This window comes from Falco rusticolus, chromosome 12 (assembly GCF_015220075.1).
Source record: "Falco rusticolus isolate bFalRus1 chromosome 12, bFalRus1.pri, whole genome shotgun sequence".
NCBI lineage: Eukaryota > Metazoa > Chordata > Aves > Falconiformes > Falconidae > Falco > Falco rusticolus.
In genome coordinates this window covers 11,048,309-11,070,023 of record NC_051198.1, presented here as the reverse complement: position 1 = coordinate 11,070,023, position 21,715 = coordinate 11,048,309, and the positions used below count along the sequence as shown (strand labels likewise).

Sequence of the window (21,715 nt, the reverse complement as noted above, 5' to 3'; positions counted from 1 at the left end):
AGCAACTTCAGGGGAGAGAATCCACTTAAAGTAGATGAGCATCAGGTTAGGGACTGCTTAGGTAAAAGCTGGACGTGCCCTGGGACCAGATGGGTTATATCTGTGGGAGCTGACTGATGACACTAAGGCTGCTGTAGTCATCTTTGAAAAGCTTTGGTGCTCAAGAAAGCTTTCCAGTGAATGGCAAAAAATAGATGCTAGGTCTTAACTTTCAGTAAGCAAAGATGTGGGGTGGGGTTTGGGATATCATGCCAGTAAGCCTACAGCGTATGTTGAAAGATTTGGAGTAACTTCTCTTGGAAACCACTTCGGAGTACCTGAAGTAGAAGAACGTGATTTGAAACAGTGAGCACAGACTTACCAAGGAAAAATAATGCCTAATTACCCTCTGTGATGAAATAACTGGCTTTGGGTGAAGGGGGAGTGGTGGATATTGTTTACCTTGACTTTTGCAAGGCTTTTGACTCAGTACCCCATAATACCATTGTCATATTGGAGAGATGGAGAATGACTGGCTGGGCTGCAGTGCTTGAATTGAGTTCAGTGATTTGAGTCTTAACTGGCAGCTGGTTGCACCTGGGATTCGTTCAGAGTTCAGTATTGGGTCTGCTGCTGTTAAACATCATCAATAATGACCTGGATGATAGGACAGCAAATTTATGGATGATAACAAATTGTACAAGTGGTGGATACACTGGAGGGCAGTGCTGCCTTTCAGGGGAATCTTGAGCTGCAGGACCGAGAACCTGCTGAAGTTCAGCGAAGACAAATGCAGTATCTTGGATCTGGGATGGAATAACTGGGCTGCATTAGAAAAGCATGGCCAGTAGATAAAGAGAGATGATTGTCCTTTCAACTTGAGCTTGTGAAGATGCATCTGGAGCAGTGTCGACTTTTCTTCACCCTTCACCCTCCTCTTGAGTAAGAGTTGTCAACAAAGGAAGTCCAGTGGAGGTCCACTAAGCTGCTTAGGGTGGTGAAGTATGTGACACACGAGGAGAGGCTGAGAGCTGAACTAGTTTAGTCTGCAGAAGAGAGGGTTAACGTAGGATAGTCTAGCAATCCCCCTTCTTAAAGGAGATTTAACGAGTAGAACAATCCAGACTATACTGAAAGGACAGGAGGCAACAGACACAAGTTGCAGCAATGGAAATCCAGATGGGATACAAGGAAAAAATTTGTCACCGTGGGAGTGGTGCAGTGGCAGAACAGGTGCCCAGGGATGTTGTGGCATCTCCATGCTTGGAGACTCAAAACTAGATCAGCCCTGAGCGACCTGCCCTAGCTTTCATGTTGGCCCTGTTTTGAACAGGAGATTGGACTTGGATGACTTATGTATGTCCTTTTCAACTTAATTTTTTCTGAGATTCTCTGATGAGTTGATACACATAGATCCGGTTCCTCTACTTGCCCTTTACTGAACTTTAGTAAAATTAATTCCTCCTTCTTTTATCCCTGCTTCTTCTCATATGATATTTCAGCTTCTGGCAGTTTTGCTTAAGCTTTTCATCAGCATATTTCATTACTTTATTTCGATGTTATATAAGAATATCCTTGACACAGGTATTAGCATCAGTCTGAAAGCTACTTTTGCTTTTAAGTAACCTCTTCCTTTTTAACAGAGCATCTCCCTGCTCAATCGTCCATGTACCATTTCTTTTAAAATCTTACATTGGATTTACTGTTTCCATCTTTGCCAGGAAGTTTAGTTTCCAAGTGGCAGCCTGGCAGGTAATTCATTGGTATATGGTTAGGTTAGATCTGCCATGTTTTCTTTTACCTGGAAGTAGTAGGGTAAAACCCAGAGAATATTCTCTTGCTAAGGAAAACTACCATCTTAGTCTGGCACAATATACTGTTGAGAAAAAAACCAACAACATAACTGTTAGCTTTTGCCCATTTTCTGCATAAAAACAGAGAGAGGATTTTGCTGGAACTTGAGGAACCAGCACAGCTAAAAATGCAAGCTCTGTTCCTTCTTATGAATTAATAGAATTGTTTACTGTAGGCCCAGTAAGTTGCATTTTTCAAATCAGTGAATGTGATATAACACTACTAATCATTTAAATTCATAAGGGCTCCATAGGGGTGGTGCAGGCCAGCTCTGACTTACTGAATCTCTGTTGCTGTTTAATGGGAGAAGGAAAGACTGCAGCTGGCCAAGCTGCCATTCAAAAGAGAGACTTTTTGAACTGAATACACTGAAATCATGAACTCAGACATAGAATCCTACAATGCTCTTCTGTTCTCTTATTTCATAATCAATTTAGGGTGAAACAAGATTTTGCAGGGTGGAACATTTAATTAATATCTATTAAATAATAAAAAAAAATACCATGCCTATTTACTTGGCAGTTATTGCTGTTAATTTTACAATCAGTTTTAAAGATGCAAAATAATTGCTGCATTTTTATTTTCTGTAAGTGTTACTACTTCTTTTTTTCTTCTATTTCTGGAAGGATTTTTATTAAGTATTGTTGCAATCACAATACTTCTAAAGCATTTGAAACCCCTTTAAGTCATTCTAGCTAAATCATATAGCTTGACATGAGCCATGTTTGTCGTATCTTACTGCGAAGCAAGTTTTTCTTCTGATTTTTCGCTTCTTTTTTGAAGAGCGTTACATGTAATCTTTGGTGTGGGATTTCTTTCAGCTGCCTTAGACATTTCTTTCCTTTTTTTCAGATGAAGATGATATTCAGGAAAAAGAAAATCCTCTTGCTTTAGGAGAGGGAGGTGAGAGTGGTGGTCTTGTGCCTGGAAAGTCTCTGGTCTTTGCGGCCATGGAATTGCTCATGTTTATCCTAGTACGGCATATGCCCCATCTGAGTTCAAAAGTGTCAGATTCTCCAAGTCACGTTGCTGCCAAGTCCCACCTCTCTGAGGACAGTGCTCGTCTTGTGGCTGCCACTGTTACTATACTGTCTGACCTGCCTTCTCTGTGTTCTCCAGCAGGTAAGGTATCGTGACAAAGTATGTATGAGTGGTTACTGTAGGGGAAATGTAGTACGCATATGATGCTAAGAGCAAAGTGTAAATATATTTTAATGGGGTACTTTACGGGTCATCTATTGAAAAATATGTTTAGGTTCTAAAATAAACTTAAGAATTCAAGCTTTTCCACTGAGCAACCTGAAGGAAATTGAGTCTAAATTTGCATATGTACTGCAGGTTTGCTGAGGAAGTGGGCTTTATATCACTATGATTTTATTGTTGTTTTTTTCCCTTTTTTCATGATTTTGAAACTTCTTGCCAATTTTAATCATATTACGAAAAACCACAGACATCTCAGAGATAGTTAAATTCCTGAGAAGTTCATGAAAAGCAGCAGCTGGATGAAAAGGGAAAATCCTACTGAAGAAAAAAAAGCACAATTCAGCTGTGGTCCACTTGGTTTTGCAGCCGTTGGCTGTCAGTCATCCCAAATGTGACTCTAAACTAAATGGAGCTTTCTTCTGCCCAGGGAGACTGTCACAAAGGATATGTGTAAACTAGGGTAATTGCACTTGAGTGGAGTTCAGGGGTAAAGGACACAATTGCTTGGGAAGCTGTGCTCTTTGAGTTTTGCTTTTCAGAGAACAAATTGCTTAAGAGTTGTCTCATGGATCTCTGGGAAGTTTCACACACTGAAGTAGAGAAAACATTTTAGAGGCTGGTCCCTTAACGAGATGCATGGTAAATAACGTATCTGGACAAAGTCATGCTCAGGACACAACATGGGCTGCCTTCAAACAGACAATCTGTGTCTTACAGTTCTTTAAAAAATGGTTGATTTTTAGCTGATCTGGAGTCCTGCACTGTTTATATTGGATTCCTTATTCTCTTTCCTTTCTCCCCCGGCCTTTTTTTGGGGGGGTGGGGGTGGGGGTAGGACGGGCAGTGACAAGAAAGGAGAGTGGGTAAAAAGAGTAACAGTACTACTTCTGTTGACTGAAGTGGAGGCATGACTCCCAGTGTTTGGCAAGTGGCCAGTGACAGTAGCTCAGAAACCATTGTTAGGCTACAGGGACTGCTGGAGCTGGGATTTTTCCTCATCCAGAAGATGCAGCCAGCTAATAGCTGTAGGGAGGTGGGGATAGTATATGCACAAACATTTTTTGTAATTCAGCCTTTGGGTGTAAGTGAAACTGTGAACAAAGAGAATTCATCGCTTTCTGTGATGAAGTGGGGTTTTTTATTTCTTCCTCTCTATTTAAAATATGAGCATCGTGCAGCCCCCATTGGACAAGATCCTGGGCAGTCTGATCTAGAGGAACTGCTGCTTTGAAAAAGGGGGTTGGACTAAATGACCTCGAGCAGTCCTTTCCATTCATTGTTATTGCATTTAGCGTATTTATCCTTGCAGAATTCCCAGAAGCAGGAAAATGGAGGGATTTGTGTTTCCAGATGGGAGAAAATGAGGCACAGAAAAGACATGGAAACAGACTTGACTGTCTGACATAACCTGTAGATTGATATTAGATGCCTAAACCAAACAGCGCCCTTTCTTCAGTCCTACAGGGGATTAAAGTCTGCATGTATTATTGAAACTCATTCTAATAAAGTTCCCATGTGTCTAAAGCCAGGTTATGTGTTACCTGACGAGTATTTCTTGAGTACGTGGAACTTGCATCTGCAGGACTGGCTGCACAAAACATACAGATAGGCGTTGATTTCTTCAGAAGATCAGTGCAGTAGGAGAATGATTTTATCTCCTTTGTAGAATAGCCAGTCAGCTACAGCTTTTGCCCAGGATGTGAGAGACACAGATAAATTTCTTACTTTGCTTCTGGGGCTTGTACCATACCAGCTTCCTTGGAAAGTGCCATGACTTGGTTTGAATACTTGTTTCCAGACCTGTTACTGTTGTTTACCTTATAGCACCCTAGTGATAGGCAGATCCTGTTTTAAGATACTTAACAGCCTGGATGGGTTCAATGTGATACATACCATGTATCACGTGCCATGTAGGGCAAATCTTCAATAGCTGATTGGTCATTCCTGAATTGACAGTGACATTTTAAGTGTTTGTTTGTATGACTTGTGTTACAATACACTTAGTAGTACTGGTGAATGAATTTGGCGATAAAATATTGAATGGCATGTATTACTTGTTACCTGAATTGCAGTTTATCTTGGTATCTCCTTTGTCTCCAAGCCATATCTATCCATATTGGGAAAGCCAAAGAGGTTAACTACCACAATTGTTGAAATTAACTTAAGAAATTCTATTTTGTCTTTTTTTTATTATTATTTTTTGTTAGGATGTATGACTATCTTACCCACTATCCTATTTCTGATTACAAGAGTATTGAAAGAAACAGCAGTAAAATCGGCAGATAATCAGGTCCCACCTCCAGTCAGTGCGGCTCTTCAAGGGATAAAAACTATTGTCACTCTTCCAACAGTCAAGACTGATGAAACTCAGAAACAATGGACAGGTCTTATCCGCAGCACTCTGGCATCTATCTTGGAATACTCTCAACCTGGTAAGTGGTCTCCCAGTGCAGGAGAGTTAAAATTAAAGAGAACTGGGGTTTGCTGTAATGAAAAGGCAAGTATTTTATCTGCCTGTAATTTAATAGGCTTCATAGCTGAGTGTTGTGGATTATAAGCAGTGATGAATTGCTTGTAAAATTGAAATGGGAGAAAGACCTGAGTGCACGGAGCATAACTGATCAGTTACTTAATAGGTTGTGTTGAAGACAAGCGCAGCACTGGCTTTAAGAAAAGACTCCTGTCCCAGATTTGTCCTTGTTTGTCAAAGAAAACAGACCATGTCGATCATAACCTCCTGTCATAAATTCTGCCTTTTGCAACTCACCTTGCAGCCTGCCACTGCTAAGGTCCTTTCCGTAGGGTATTTTTCTGTACTAGTTCAGACTTTCCTCTTCCATTTTGAACTGTTCTGATGTGATTATTTCATGCTTTACATTTTCCTGAGGCTGACCTTACCAGTCTTCATAGTTTCAGCTAGTGACTTGTTTCTGGAACTTGGAAATCTGCCTTCTGGTATTGATCAGTCTTTTTGACATCTGCTGAATGTTTCACAAGTAAAATCTAAAGGTGTTCCAAACTGAATTCACTTCACTTCCTGGACTATGCTTCAATTTCTGTGACTGTTGGCAACTCCAGACATGTTGGCAAAGCCTGAGCAAACTATAATTTCCACCCATCCTTTCCTCTCCCCATAGCTTAAAGGAAAGGAGATTTTAGTTGCCAAAACAGTGTTTGTAGGGAAACTGGTGTCTTTACTGAAACTGTAATTATTCAGTACTGTACATGGGACTTGACACTTTGTATTAAACCTCAAGAAAAATGGCAATCAGTGTGTCTTTTAAGTGTTTGCTGACACGATTTATATAGTCTTAATGACAGTGAGTGTTAAAGGGAGTGAGTGTGAAGACAGCAAGGGATAATTGTGGCCAGGTTCATACTGGAGTAGGATATTCACAATACCGTTACAAGCTTTCAGTGGTGAGAAAAAATTCTACTCCTGCCAAAAAAAACCTGTTGCTCACCAGCAGGATGTCTACTGTGTCTCTTTAGAGAACTGCAGACTACTTCTCTTGGTTCACATTTGTACTTTGCCTTGCCCTTCAAAAAGCAAGAAAGATGTACAGTCTCAGCTGTGTAGTTAGAAAAACAGAGACACAAAGATTTGTCATTTACATAATGGTGGTTCAGCCAAAAAACATCCCATTACATCCCCGAGGAGCCATCTATAGAGAGAATGAAGAGAGGCTTGAATGGAGTTACTCATGTGAGAGATAGGGAGTGAGTAGGTAATCACAAATGATCCTGAAAATGTCTGAAGGGGAAGGATCAGTAGATTTGTGTTAACCAAGTCAAACTTCTAATTTGATTTGTCACATCAGCTCTTGTCTTCCAGCCTTTTGTTACTGCAAAGGTTTCCCAGTCCCTCTTTCCAGAAACATAACTTGCTTTAGGCTTTTTTTGCAGACTTCCGAAATCTTTCTCAGTTCCTTGCAAGAGTGTATGTTTTCCTTTTCCAGTCCTCTGTGGAGTGGGATGCATCACACACAGAAGAATCTAAGCAAGGTCTACTACCTATGATTTCAAGTTTCATAATTCAATAAAATTTAAACAAATTTAAATTTTCTGTTTAAATTGTCACTTAAAATGCTTGGAGTAGTTTTTTGAAGTGAGGTTTCACATCATGGCTAAGCAAATTGAGTGTGCCTAGCTGACATCTGTAAAGGGCAGTCATGCTGTTTTACTTTTTGCTGACTGTGTATCTGCTGTGTCTTTGTGCCTCTCAAGGGGGAGCAGAACCAATCTGGCCAACAAATCCAGCAGAACAATACTTTTATATACACACACACGTTAAAAAAATAAGAAGTATCTATAAATACAACTTTTTTTCCCTGTTGATGTAAATTCATGAATGAGAGTTTGTGCAAGGAAAAAAAGGATGACAGTGGCAAATACAGACTATCTGAAAAGCAGGAAAGGTTGAAGTAGGACTGTTCTTAACTGGTGATACAGAGCTGTCAGAGCAGTTAGTCTGCAGTGTGAAACCTCATGTTAAGTAAAAGTTGTTGCCGTGCTGGATATCAGTTTCTTACTCTGCTGTATCAGCTGCAGAGAGCAAGGAGAGGGGGAAGCAATGTATATTTTTAGTGGGGAAAGAATCTAAAAAATACGTTTTTCCTCCCTTGTTTACACATTGAAAATAAAAAATATTACTTGGTTGGAGAAAGTGTGCATGTTTTTTCCTTGATATTTAAGTTTCAGAAGGTTTAACTTTATTAAAAAACCTATTAGAATAGAGTTTCTCAGCTTTTTGTCAGTCACAGTCAATAATGATAAAGTGATTCTGTAATAAGTAGATGCATATTTGTATGCAGTTGCAAGTAATGTCAAGTACATTTATTTCCTCGTTGTGAGTTGATCTGTGTTTACTGGCTTTTACTAAATAAATTCTAAACCATTTCTGGAGTAAGCTACCAGTGTATTTGTTTTTGTTTTTCAGAAGCCTCTAAGCCTATTCTTGATGAAGTAAGCATACTTACAGCTATTGCTCTGTTCCTTTGGTCAGCAAGCACTGAAATAATTGGAGTGCAGTCTTTACAAAACGGATGTATGAACAGATTTAAAAGTGCACTGAATTCCTGTGATCCTTGGGTAAGATAATGCTACAGGATATATATAATAATGATATATAGCTGATGAAAACTAATTTATATATCTACCATATTTCGTGAATGCTTTGTGATGTCTTCACTTCAGAGACAGATACTGCTTGTCAAAATAAGTAGAATTTTCAACAGTGCATTATAGAAACTCTTTAGTGAGCAGAACAGCCCAAACCAAGTGCTTCTAGATAATTTGTGTTCCTGACCTTGTGCCAGGTTCTTGACTTACCGCTTTTTACAAATGAAAAAAAAATATCTTTGCTATGTGGAATGTTAGCAAATGAAAAGGTTGGTTACCACAGCGTGGTGGCATTTGTACATTAATGCTGATCTTTTTATAATACAAACTAACCCCCTTTTTCCATAGATAAAATTACAGCCCACATTTCTGATTAATTTTATATTTGTTTGTGCAAAACCTGTGCTTATTTTACATGTTAATACAAAATTCGGTTTGAGTGCAAAAAGTTAGTTTTGTGGTCATCATCAACATCTACAGACTGTGAATCATTTGTCTCCTGATTTCACTTGTGCCCTTTGGTTTGTCTTTATGAATTATCTTCTAAATTATTTTCTCACCCAAGAGGGAAGTTAAAAGTTGTAGACTGATTTTGCTCAAGCAGGCTAATGCACTGTATAGTTAAGCAGAACTGTTCCAGCCATGTACACATCCATTTGTTTGAGTGGGTGTACAGATCTGCGGGTGGGAGCTAAAAAGAAAAATCCGTGCCGTTTCTACCAGTAAGTGCTGCAGAGATTCCTGAGAAGAAAAAAAAAATGCAAGAAATGCTGATGTGTTTAGGGTCACCCGTGAGGCATTTAAAATGCTGTTTAGATCAGTAATTCTTCTCTGTGGCCAGGCTCGTATTTTCCAGTTGTGGACATAAAATTCAGTTGGTTCTGAAGCTTGACTTCGGTGAAAACCTTCTGAAGCCTGACTTTGGGTGGAAAGCTGCTTAAAATTTTACGTCAGTTGTATTAAGCAGAAAGCTTTATGTCATACTCTCCCTAGGCTCTGTATAAACACATGAACAGTGGGGGATGTACGGTTTTGCCCACCACCCTGCTGGAAAGCTGTCAGTGAGCTGGAACTTGCCACTATTTTTGTAATTCACAGAGAATGCTTTGATGGCAGCCAATTGTTTCCACTGTCCTTGCTGATGTGCGGAACATATACTCTATAATACTTGTGTGTTCATTCTAGTTTTTTAAATATAAACCACTCGTTGGGGCAGTAATTAGACACCTGTTTGTAACAAAAGCATTATACTGATAGTACTAAAAGCATTGAACTGATTATGGAAATAACTCTTCTAAAGAAATACTGCATTGTAAGAAATACAGGAGCATTTTGATTTAAAGCTCTTACCACCTGCAAAAGTCTGAAAGGTGAGATCCCATGTATAGTAATAACTGGAAGGCTAGTGACCTCAATTCCATTCTGTCCCAACAAGGGAGCTCAGTTGAGAGATCTGTGTCTCTCAATGATAATGGGTAAGTTTTACATGAGAGGGTGCCTTACGCTTTGGAGAAGCCCTGATTTTATCTCATAGGAGTTTTTATAGACTTCTGTGAATGCAGAATATTCAAAAGTTTTATATTATATAGATGGAATAAAGGAAGCTCAGATGAAATTCTGCTGTCAGATGCAGTTGTGAGACTTACTTGAATTGTACTTGCATCAAAGAAAAGAGATTTTTACTCCTTATTTCGAAGGCTAATAATCTTACCAGGTAATAAGGAGTAAATTTAAAAGAACATAGAAAGGGAAGGGAATTATTTGGACTGGTATGGAGAGATAGAGGAATGATTTGTTGAAGCAGGTTGAAGATGATGCAGAGTAAGGCATTAGGAGAAAATGTTGTTCTGTGGAGCTCTGTTAGAAAGCATACAAATAGTATTAGAAGTGTTACTAGTTCAGGCCTTAAAAATTGAGTTGTATAGAAAACTTGCAGCCATATACCAGTGAATTAACAGTGACCTGAGCTGCATAACTTTTATTTTCTTACTATTAGTATTTATGCTCTGTCATTTTTATTCAGTATTTTTATCTATACATCTGTGTTTCCAGTCACCCCCAGAACTCCTCACAGATCATTGTGTTCAGTAATACTTCCTCTAGAATGTTTCTGTTCAGCACGCGCTCAGTAACTCATCCTGTTCGGACTTGAGTGCAATTTGAAAGCATGTGCAGTGTTTTATCCTCATATTTCTTGTGGGACTTTACTGTTTCAAAGGTTCTGGATTATTTGTGTGGGATTTTGGAGGAAGATCTTTGTACACCCATATAAAATGAATTTGTAACTTTATCTAAAGAAGATAATCAGTGAGTCATTTTCCCAAATATTGACTTTAATAATGCCTGCTTTCTGGAGAAGAGAGGGAGGAGGGGAAAAAGAAAATGGGAGACAAGAAAAGGGTTCCTGTGTTCCAGCTCACAGTATGGGCACATTACTCCTATGCCACCACCAGCACAAGAAGGAGCATGAGAAGGAAGAATGGACAGGCCTGCCACTTTTGGCTACGGCCTTGGCTTATGTTTAAGCAATAAGATTACTTCGAATTGAGTCATTTTTATGGGCTATTTTACCCTTCTGAGATTGGAATAGCTTCCGAAAAAAAATTTCATGATTTTGCAGGTACATCTACTATTAGTGCTGGTAGTTCTGAGACTGAAAGATGTAGTCCTCTGTGGACCTGTGTGACTAATGACATCAACTATACCTTTATTTTCTCTGAGTTCATATTGTTACTGCTATGTAGTACCTGCATGTTCTTTCTAACTGGCCTTCCTTTTACTGAAAACTGGATTAATATTATTTTAGCAGATGGGCTGTCTTGCTGCTTTCCTCTTAGTCAGTATGTTTCCTTCCCCTTTAGCCATATTTTTTTTTTTCTTTTTTTCTTTTTCCCTTGGTATTACGTGTATCTCACATACATAGATAAGAGTTTATTAGGATTCCCTGAGTTAACAAATAACTTTCAGGACGATCTATTTACCTTGATTTGATTAGGTTCAAGCCAAGTGTTACCAGCTTCTGCTTTCTGTGTTCCAACACACCAATCGTGCCCTGTCAACTCCATATATTCATTCATTGGCCCCTATCATGGTTGAGAAGTTGAAAGCTGTGGAAAGGAGCCGCCCGAACAACAACCTGGAGCTGTTGGCAGTCCAGGAAGGAATTAAAGTCCTTGAAACGTTGGTTGCCCTTGGTGAGGAGCAGAATAGTAAGTATTTAGTTTTTCTAGAGAAATATGTAATGCTAAACGGAATATGAACATTAGAACTCCTGCATAAGGAACTTGATGGCACAGTCACAAATAGAACATGCCTGTGCAACGTGCTTTTGTAATTCTAGTACTAGAACTTTTATATAGGTGGATTCATATAGCACATACAGTATGATATGCGGTAGCTTTTTCGTTGCTGGTGATTGCAGGAAAAAACTTTCTAGCCACGAACTGTTGTAGTGAGTGATGTTTTCTTCTGTTGAAATGAGTAGTTCACACCGTTTAAATTATTTTTCCCATGTTAACTTTTAGTTTATTTTAGCAGACTCATCAACTTTATTCGGTTGTTTCGACTGGCTCACAAAGTTTATCTAAAAATCCAAAGAAATTGAAATTATACTGGTCAGAATATCTTGATTGTAGGTGGAACCTCCTGTTGCTTCCAGTAGGTAGAATACAGTGCTCATACTTTATCTTTAAAATCAGTTATTCTTTAACTGAAACAATGCATTTTCTGAAGGCTTAGCCTGCAGACACGTGGCTTTAAAAGCCTGATAAAATTCTTGTAAAAATACTACAGTTTTTGTGGGGGATTTTTGTCTCTCATCGTCATTGTCCTCTGGCCCTGTCCTCTTGCCCCCGGCCCCCCCCCCCCCACCATACCCCCTGTTGGTATTTCTCTTCATTGATGATAAAACACTCTTGAGCCCCATTCTGCTTCTGGCACAGTTGTTTGAAACACATGTAAAATGGGAGAGTAACTGAAGTGAATGAGGAAACAAAACAGCTGATTTTTGCTTATGCTGACTGGAGGCAATGACCTCATGAGTATGAATTTAGTCAAAACCTTTAGGGGAAAATCAGTAATAGTCCAATAATGTAAAAAATCTTAGATAAATGAGTTACCATTAGTGTTTAAGTTCTTTGAGCTTAACATTTGCAATTCACGTATTATGCATTTTGAAGGCATACTTGTATCCTTGCTAGATAAAAAAAATTAGCCCTGTGGCTTAAGATCAGCTGCTTTTTTGTTTCGAAGATAAACCCTTTTCATCCCTGTGCCATTTTGGGCTGTGGCCTCATCAGGTCATGCTAGCCCAAGCAGAGCTGCAGTGCTTGGTTTTTGGATTGGAGCCTTCCAGAATGGAGAATGATTGTCCTTGACTTTTTCGTCAACACTTTGTACCGATAGCGGTTCTGTTACGATGGCAGTTCTGTTATGCACACTGGGGAAGCTGATACTCAGATTGAATTGAATAATGTTTCTGTCTGCCTGAAAAGTGCTTTGAAATCCTTTCATATGGTAGGCACTCTGCATCTTACGATCTCTTTATCAATGATCTGCAATCAGATGGTGTAAAAGCATCTTTAAAGAAGTGTCAGGAGGAAATTTGAAACACAATCCCGATATGAAAGATTTGAGTGACCAAAGGAGAGGAAACTATTTACATTTCAGTTGGTTTTTATTTGATCACTTTTTAATTACAATTCTGAAAAAAAAATTACTCTTTATCAGTCTAGTAACGGATAAAATTAATTTTCTTTTGTTTTCTTCTCTGATACGGTTATTACCTTTTTTTTTTTCCCTTTTGCTTTTAGGAGTCCAGCTGCTTGCCCTTCTTGTTCCCACTTTGATCTCCTATTTACTGAATGAAAATGCCTTTGCTTCTGCATCTACAGCATCTAAGGATCTTCATGAATTTGCACTTCAGAATCTAATGCACATTGGTCCACTTTACCCACATGCTTTCAAGACAGTAATGGGAGCTGCTCCTGAATTAAAAACACGGCTAGAAACTGCAGTCCGAGCAAGTCAGGCCAGCAAAGCAAAGCAGCTGCTAGGCAACCACCACCCACAGTACATTCCACCCCCAACAATTAAACTGAAAACCAGCTTTTTTTTTGGAATTACTTCTATTATTTTTGGACCATTAAGTAGTCAGAAGCATTACATTGTCCCCGATTGTTACCTGCATATATGTCTGTAATTTTGTGTAATTTGTATGTGAAAGGCTGTCTAATGGAGCTTTGTGTAATTACTTGAAATCCATGCATTACAAGGGAAGTGATGTTACTATTATTTGTATAGATTTTTAGGAAATTGAATGTGATCATATTTATGAATTTGTGTTATAAATTATCCACCAAAAAACCCTATTCTCTCTTTGACTAAATAATTTTATTTATTTTTAAGAGCTACCCCAAACCTTTGAGTGGTTTTTGAAATCTGGTGATTGTTATCCTACCATTGTGCCAACACACCAACACAGTGGCTACGGAGGGAAGAGGGGAAGCTGTTACGAAGTACTTACCATGTACCATGGAGAATTTCAAGTGTAGAAGTATGCACTTTTTCCTTTTAAAAACAAAGTAGGGAAGGGGATTGTCAGAGTTTGTAGATCATTTCAGCTTGCATGAAAAAAAAACAAAGAACTGAAAATTTTCAGCCTTTCTCAAGGTGAACGATCAAGCATGCTGTCTTAATGAGTTGTCCTTATTTATGTTGTGTATATTTCTTTCAGATCCGTTTTCATGCTTGAAAATTAATAAAGGATGCAAAGAATCTAATCCCCTATCTCTTCTAAGATAAATTTTAAAGAATGCATTGGAAATTGAGTTTATAGAGAACTGCCTGCTATCTGCATTTTTGTAGGTGTAGAGTTTGGCCCTTGTGAAATGCTGTGTGTTAGCAGTCTTCCTATTCTGCCAGACGCTGGTTGAATATGATGATTCAGTGCTCTGCTCTTTGTCCAGATTCCTAGGTATTTAATCTTCCTGCAAGATTTTAGTCTCAGTGGATAGATCTTACCTGTAGTCCTTGATAAATTTGGCTGAGCCAAATTACGGAGTGCTTTGCACAGGTACTAAGGGAGCAGCACACAAGCGAGAGCCAGGCTCCTCCAGTTTTCCTTTCCGTTACCAGGTTTTTCTTTTTTGAAAAGCACGTGGCTCACGTCACATCGGAGTGAGTCCGCTGATTTTGGAGCTTAGAGCTCACGCGCTGCGCTAACCTTGCAGCACAGGGCCAGTGACTCCTGGTAGCTGGGTGCCGCCAGACTTCACCCTTCCTATTGGCACGAGCGCAGAACCACGTATTTTCTTGTGTATGCAAGACTGACTGACGTGAACTTTTTGACACTGCTGTTGGAATTTATGGGCTTCTCTTGGGATCTTTCTATACATTTTGCTTTATAGAAAGAAGCCATGTAACTAGAAGCCTCAGGTAGGCCTGTTGAGTTTTCTCTCATGTTTTTCTGGATACTTTATAAAACCAGCGTATTTCAACTATAATTTCAATTATAAAACCAACTTCTTCAACTCAAATATAACAAAGGGATAGTACATAGAATTGAATATGGTTAATAGTTGGTTGAAATATTTGTAGATTGTTATTTTTGTCTAGTCACTTGACTTTAGTCTCTCTTTTCCTGTAAGACCCTTTGAGTACCTATGCAAAATGGAGGACAAGACATTGCTCTTTCGCCCTATTGCATCTGGTGTGTGCAAAATATTTAACATAAAATCTGAAAAGCTTTTATTTCACAGTGAATATTTCAGTACTAAAGCGAGGACAGAACAAGTGGTGTGTACTCTAATCTTTCAGCTTTTTTTGTTTTCATAAAGATGTTAACTTCCAAGTCCTGCTCCATTGGCCTACAGGAGTAAAGATACATGTGGAAGTAAAAACAACATGCCATACGTGAAAAGGAAAGTAATTTCACTACTTTTTTTGTCATTGTATGTGTAGCAGGAATTAAATTGATTAAAATATTTCCACTTTCTAGTGTTTCCAGCATTACAAAGCTATACGTTTGAAAGAAAGCGTTAAGGAAACATTTTCAGTACAAAACTGAACACAAAAATTTTGCAAGTAAAACTAAGAAAATAACTTTATACCCTGTTGTAGATTCCCCCCCCCAGGTAGTCTAGTGACTTCGATGGAAACTTTGAACAACTTGTGGGAATTTTTTTTGTCTATAATCAGGTTTTATTTACCTTAATTTTTATCTCAGTTCTTTTTATGTTTTGATTAGACTGTAGTTTACAAGATGTCTGAAAACTCGGAAAAGTGGGGGCAGGGGTGTGTGTGTGTGTAGCAATCAAGCATAACTAAGTCGCTGGTAGAAAAAGAAGTGGAATGGAAAATAGTACTAGGTAGATGTAGAGGGATAGAGAAGGGAGAGGTTTTTCTTTGTATGCTGCGTGTATACAACATGCACAACTTCATTTGTATACATCCTTCCCCAGTTTAGTCCTCATTTGCTTCTGTGCTTGTTTCTGATACTAAAGGTATAACCATGTGGTTTTACATAGTATTTTGGCATTGAATTTAATTTGATTAAAAAAACTGAAATAACTTGAAATGCCCATAGTCCTTATTGTTCTTTGTCACCCTCCTTTTCATCTTGTTAGTGGCCTTTTTAATGTGCTTTTTTTATGAAGCTTGTTTGCTCCATTTCCCCTCCACGTCTTTCCTCTCTCGCTGCCATTTCCTTCCTTTCTGGGTGAGCCCTGCTCTGCCCGCGTTCCTGCCCAGGTCCCCCAGAGCACGGCCCCTCATCTCTGTTTTCCCTCCTGTTCCTCCCCGCTCTCTGGCACTTTCCATAACCTTCCTTAGCTGTCTTTCCCTCTTTAAAAGCGGGAAGAGGTTGCCCACCAGCGAGGGCAGGGTGAGGAGCGCCGAGCACGGTTCCAGAGCAGCCAAGGGACTGGGAAGCGCCACGTGAGCCAGCAGCACCCACGGCTCCCGGGGCACGGTGAGGGGTGCGGGGCCCACGCTGGGCACCCACAGCACCCTGCCCCATCGCTCACACCCCGCTGACACCCAGCCTGTCCTAAAGCCTCTCGGTGGTGCTGGCTGTGTGTCTGCAGCAAGCCTCTGGTGTCAGTGTGTGGGTAGCGTGGAAAGCAAGCCTGGCTTTGCCTTTCTGTGCCTGTGGGAGAGGTAGGGGAGGGCAGTGCTGCTGGCAGCTTGCACCCGCCAGCCAGGGCCTGGCCCTCCTACCTCCAAGTGTTTTGTTTTCCCAATTTCCTCACAGAAAAGGCTGCATGGTAATTCCTAAAAATGTTGGTTTGGTCTCCTTTTCAGCATTTCTAATGATTTTTTCAAGAAAACCCTCTAGCCTTGGGATGGATTTAAGAGTTTCCGGTGCTTCGACCCCGGGTGCAGCTCAGCACAGGCCCGATACAGAAAAGCGCAGGGTAGAAGGGCTGGGCTTGACCCGGGTTTGGGGCGCTGCTGCGAGACCCCTGCCCCGTTCCTGTCCCCAGGGCGGGCTGCCGGCGGGCCGGGGCCCCTCACATCCTGCGCTTGAGGGGGCGATGGCGGTTCACCTGCGCTGCCGCGGCTCCGCGGGCGCAGCCGGGGCCGCTCCCTGCCGCCTCCCGGCCGGCCGGCCCCGGGGTGCGTTGCCAGCAGCCCCTGCCGCGGCCCGCCCCGGGAACGGGCTGGCTTGCTGCAGCGCCGCCCCTGGAGGTGAGGGCAGCGCGGCGGAGGAACGGGACGGGGGGACGCCCTCCCGCCGCGGCGGCCCCAGGCAACTACGCTTCCCAGAATGCCGCGGGAGGGGCCGGGCGAACCGCGCTCTGGCGCTGTCCCGGCCGGGCCGCCGTAGCAGCCGGCGGGGGCGGCTGTCAGGCGGTGACGGCGGGCGGGACGCGCCCAGGTTGTTGCTGCTGCCGGGACGCGGCTGGGTGCGGGCGGCGGCTCGCGGAGGGGGCGGCGGCGGCGGCGGCGGGGAGCGCGGCGGACCCGGCCCGGCCATGGACGAGCAAGCGGGTCCCGGCGTTTTCTTCAGCAACAACAACAACAACAACGCTCTGCTTCTGCCGCCGCCGGCGGGCGGGCCGGGGCTGGAGCCGGGCGAGGCGGCGGCGGCAGCGGCCGCTGCGGCGGCGGCGGGAGGCGCCGGCGGCGGCGGGGGGGTCTCGGCCTCCGGAGCCGCCGCACCGGTGTCGGCGGCCCGGGCTCAGTACAGCGTGCCGGGCATCCTGCATTTCCTGCAGCACGAGTGGGGCCGCTTCGAGGCGGAGCGCGCCGAGTGGGAGGCGGAGCGGGCGGAGCTGCAGGTAACACCCGCGACCTCCTTCACCCCCCTCCCCGCTCCGGCGGCCGCTCCCCTCCGGCCGCGCTGCGCTGGGGGACGCCGGCCCTGCGGCTGTATCCGCTGCCCTGGCTTCCCCTAGTCCCTTCCCCGTGAGGGAGCGGCCGGCCGGCCCCGCCGCGGGCCATTTCCCGGCCCCTCAGAGGGCGGCCGCCCCCCGCCGCGGCCGGGCGGAGGGGCGTGACATGGCGGCCGGCCCTGGGGGAGCCCTGCCCGCCGCGCCGCTCTGGCTGCCTCTGCGGGGCGTTCCGGGTGCCCCTGCAGGGCCGGCCGCGTAAACTTGTCCCCACTTTCACAACCCGCTGCTAAAAACCGCCTCCGGCGAGCTGCGCGGCCGGCGGCGCCCCCCGGCCCTCGGGCTGGCTCGCAGCCCCCTGCGGGACCGGGGCAGCTCCTCTGGGACCCCGGGGCGCGTTATGCGGTGGTTCCGCTGGGAGAGCGGTGCGGTTGATAGAGCTCTTTGATGCGTTAGAGGGCTGATGGGGATCTTGTGGTTGAAGAACTTGTGAACCGCAGGCCTAGGGCCATGGCTGCCAGGTACTTCAGCAGTGGGCACGTTACGTTAACTCTAGTGTAACGCAACCTTCGTTCCTCTTTGGCTTTGTTTACGAGAAAATCTCTGTTGTAAGCCTTAACGCTGTCCACGTTATCGGCAGCCTGCTGTTTGGTTGTTAAGTTGGCCATGTTTGTGACTGAAAAGTGCCTGCTTGGTTTCCTTTTTAGGTCTCCTTTGTCTCTTGCTTCCTGGCCATCTCTTTTCTTTCTCTTTCCTTGAAAGTACCGTCTTTGTCAAGAGAGTCTTGTGCATGTTTAGCAATACGAACCACTCCTCTGGGTTTTGGTTGGTTGGGTTTTTTTTTTTTAATTACTAGGGAAGTCACCTTTTAAATTATACTTCCTATGGTAACATCAAACAACCGCTCTAAGGAGAGTGGCAGATGTGGCGTTGGTTGAGGGCTCCCTTGTAGAAATTTAAAGGAAGTGGTCATGAGGACAAGAGAGCAATTTTTATTTTAACTTCAATGATGCAGTGAAAAATTCATTAGTAACTGAATCATGTTTCTATTCACTACATCCAGTAAGTACTATGTAGAAGGTAACTAGCTTAGCTGTATATAAGAACATCACATGTCGTATATCAGGTGGATATTTTGACATTTTTTCATAGCTGATACAGATCTCAAAAATTGCTTTGGAGAAGAAAATCTGTTTCACAGGGTTTAAGAAATTCTGCCAGTGCTTTAATAGTAATAACACTTCGCATATTTGCAATGCCCTTCAACAGAGGCTAACATGCCATCCCTTCTTCCCCCTCCTCCCCCAAGTATCCCTCAAAAGCTTGTTAAGTGTAATGGATGAGACAGGAGGAAAGAAGTAAGAGTATTACAACTATTTGCCAAAGTCATGTGTCATCAGTGGCAGAACTGGGAATATAACCCGATTACAGTTTGTTTGCTTGAATGCCTTTGGCTCTTGCCAAAACATCTCAATAAAGTTATAATTAGCTGTGGCTGGCATTGCCATGAGCTGTAACAGCATTTATCTGCTGCAGAGTCATGTTCAGAAAGGTGCAAAATTCTTGGCTGTTTCTATAGACATCAGGCGTTACATCTGCTGTGACCATTTGCAGTTGAGTGGTCTTTGATCCCTGTGAGAGGTTTGTGTTAGGCATTCAGCAACTACAGGATGGGTTTTAGAAATTGAACATGTACAGCTGAAGGATGAGCAGTATTAATTAAAAACTGGTTCTGTGCTCCTTCTGAAGACTTTTGTTGGCCTATATATTTGGAAATGTTTTAACAGAATAATGGAAGCTTGAGGTCGGGCAGTTTCTCTCTCTTGAGATAAAGATGCAGTGCTTCTGATTGTACTTTACTAGTCTTCTATCCAGTGGAAATGTCAGTGTTATCTGCTCTTCTGGGAGGCTCTGTGGCGGAGGACTGATTTTATATGGTCATCTTAGTATCCTATAAATGTTTTCTGCAATTCATCTTGTTTTCAGAGGTAGATTTACTTCTTTTTTAATCTCCAGTTTCTTACATGCCATGATACTTAAAAATTTGAGACACTTTGTGCCACAGTATTACTGTGCTTGTCTTTGGCTCTGTAATTGTGGTTAGTTAAGCTATACCTTCTTTCCAAAAAAACCCTTGTCAGTCAGTCCCACTGTGATTTCCCGTATTCCTTTTCTTCCCCTCTGGGCTTCTTTTTATTTTCTCTTTTTCTTTTCCTTGTAATTAATTGTGTGGAACTAAATGTGATACTTGGGTAGAGTACCTTTCTGTTGCATTATGTGATGCTTACTTGGGTGACACACCCCCAAGTTTATAATGTGTGTGAGTTAGCAGGCCTGGCAGCTTACTCTTTGTTCTTAGTTACTGGTCTACTACTTCTTTCCAAGGTTTTTCTTCCTATCAGGTGCTTGTGTTTGGTTTTCCGTGGCAAGTATTCATGTTTACTCTGATTTTCTAATTACTTTTTCTTGAGCCTTTGAAATTATTGTTGCCTCTATTATATAATGTTCCTTATTCAGGGTGAAAGAGGACTTAAATGTTTGTATCTATGCAAGTATCATGAATACGCTGTGTATTTCAGGTGAGAATGAAAACAGATTCATACGGGTTTCCCCTAGATGCTTATATGCTAATTACATATTTCACTTTTGATGCTTGCTCTCTGTTTATGCTACTTTGAAATCTGCAGATTGAAAAATTATCCTAATAAACTTTCGTGATGCCCTGTGAAGTAATTCATTAGAATAAATAGTAACATTATAAACCCTCACTTTAGTATTCACAAACTGTGCTTTATAGCATTATCATTTATTTTCATATCTTTTCAGAAATGAGTAATTTTCCTTTTCTTAGGTTGGTCTAGCAGCTGCTTGGAAGAGTTGACAAGAAAGGGTTTCCTATTCTGCAAGCATTTTAATCTTCGGGTTTCTTTCATTCTGCATTTTTCTGGACTGTGTTTCCGAGGCATTTCAGAGTTGTCATTATGTATTGGGCAAGCCCATCCCAAAATAGCCAAGGGTTTGTCAAATACATATGCAGGGCACTGAAATTCGTATTTTTGCTTGAGGCAAGCAGGGTTTGAACTGCCTCCTATGTTGGTGTCTTGCCTTAACTGTACGTCTTCTGATTGGTTGGGGGTGAATTCTCTGTTGTGGAAGTTATTTCCCTTTTAACTAGCCATCTGCCATCCCTGGGAGAGAGCAATGGAGACTCTGCCCCCATGGCTGGGACCTCTGCAGAGTCGAGGGCTGCTGGTGCAGGTCCTTGTCCCAGCAAGCGACAGAGCTGTTGAGTTCTGCTGCTTCTCAGCTGTATGAGCTTGGAAGGCGCTTGTGTGTGTATGGCTTTTGTTTTGACTCGAAATTTTGTCTTTGCAAGCAATGCATATGTTGCTGGGGAAAGTTTTGCTTCTGACAAACATTTTTTTTCTGGCAAAAATGCTGATTTGCAGACTTTGGCATTTCTCTGCATTTCACAAATGTTCTAATTTGCAACAAACTACTATGCTCTATGTAACTGTGTTTATAGACACCCTGTATGCTGCTAAGGAGTGTTCTAGCTCTTGTCTTCTTTGCTGCTAAGGTTTTCATTTCTTCTGATGACTCTTTCTTTAGAGTAGTAGACTGCTTTGGAATAGTGGGAATTGATAGGGTTACATTAAAATGATATTTCCTGGGTAAACTTTCCTTTGAAGTGGTTTGCAAGGAAATTACGGAGAATGGGTGGATATAAAGTGCTTGTCATTCCACAGTTTTGTTAAAAATACTCCTTGTAAGATGGTGCCAAAAGAAAAAAACACTCCCCAAATGATAGGGTAAGAGTCAATTAAATGAGATAGAATGTAGTTAAATGATAACAAACTGTAATAGAAGGAATGTGATGGAAGTAACAGATAAGCACTTGAGGCTGGTTATGGAAGTGAGAGTTAGTAATGCTAGCTCTACCGGGGAGGGGGGTCACGCACAGGTGGGGATCTGCCCCTTTTCTGCTACTTTTCCGAGGCAAGAGGCAGGCGGTGAAACTGGGCGTGCTACGTGGTAAGATAGTGCCCTTGGAGATAGACAAGTTGAAGTAATGAGGAGAAGGGGCAAATAAGACAGATGGCTGTGGCTATTTATAGTCTGGTTTAGGACATTTGTTACTTGATTCAGAAATAGTTGATATTTACAGTTTGTTGGCTTTTAGATAACGGTCCTCTTACTGGATTAAGTTTCTAGTTAAAAATCAT

At 42.1% G+C, this 21,715-nt stretch overlaps 2 protein-coding genes across 9 annotated transcripts in view; both read left to right on the top strand.

Moving 5' to 3' along the window:
• The window catches only part of HEATR5B (HEAT repeat containing 5B), a 59,204-nt gene extending 43,471 nt beyond the window's left edge, over window positions 1-15,733 (top strand). Inside the window, exons 32-36 of one of the 3 annotated variants that reach the window (XM_037405415.1) lie at window positions 2,686-2,955; window positions 5,244-5,468; window positions 7,976-8,127; window positions 11,153-11,366; window positions 12,969-15,733. In XM_037405415.1, coding sequence (XP_037261312.1) covers window positions 2,686-2,955; window positions 5,244-5,468; window positions 7,976-8,127; window positions 11,153-11,366; window positions 12,969-13,357 — 1,250 coding nt within the window. In that variant the 3' untranslated portion in view covers window positions 13,358-15,733. Of the gene's footprint in view, window positions 1-2,685; window positions 2,956-5,243; window positions 5,469-7,975; window positions 8,128-11,152; window positions 11,367-12,968 lie in introns of those variants that run through there. The other 2 variants (XM_037405416.1, XM_037405417.1) reach the window with 2 other exon arrangements.
• Window positions 15,734-17,033: 1,300 nt separating this feature from the next.
• Window positions 17,034-21,715, top strand: part of STRN (striatin) — a 73,432-nt gene continuing 68,750 nt past the window's right edge. For 3 of the 6 annotated variants that reach the window (XM_037405075.1, XM_037405072.1, XM_037405071.1), the window contains exon 1: window positions 17,034-17,438. In XM_037405075.1, the coding sequence (XP_037260972.1) occupies window positions 17,133-17,438 (306 nt within the window). In that variant the 5' untranslated portion in view covers window positions 17,034-17,132. Of the gene's footprint in view, window positions 17,439-17,904; window positions 18,011-21,715 lie in introns of those variants that run through there. The other 3 variants (XM_037405074.1, XM_037405073.1, XM_037405076.1) reach the window with 2 other exon arrangements.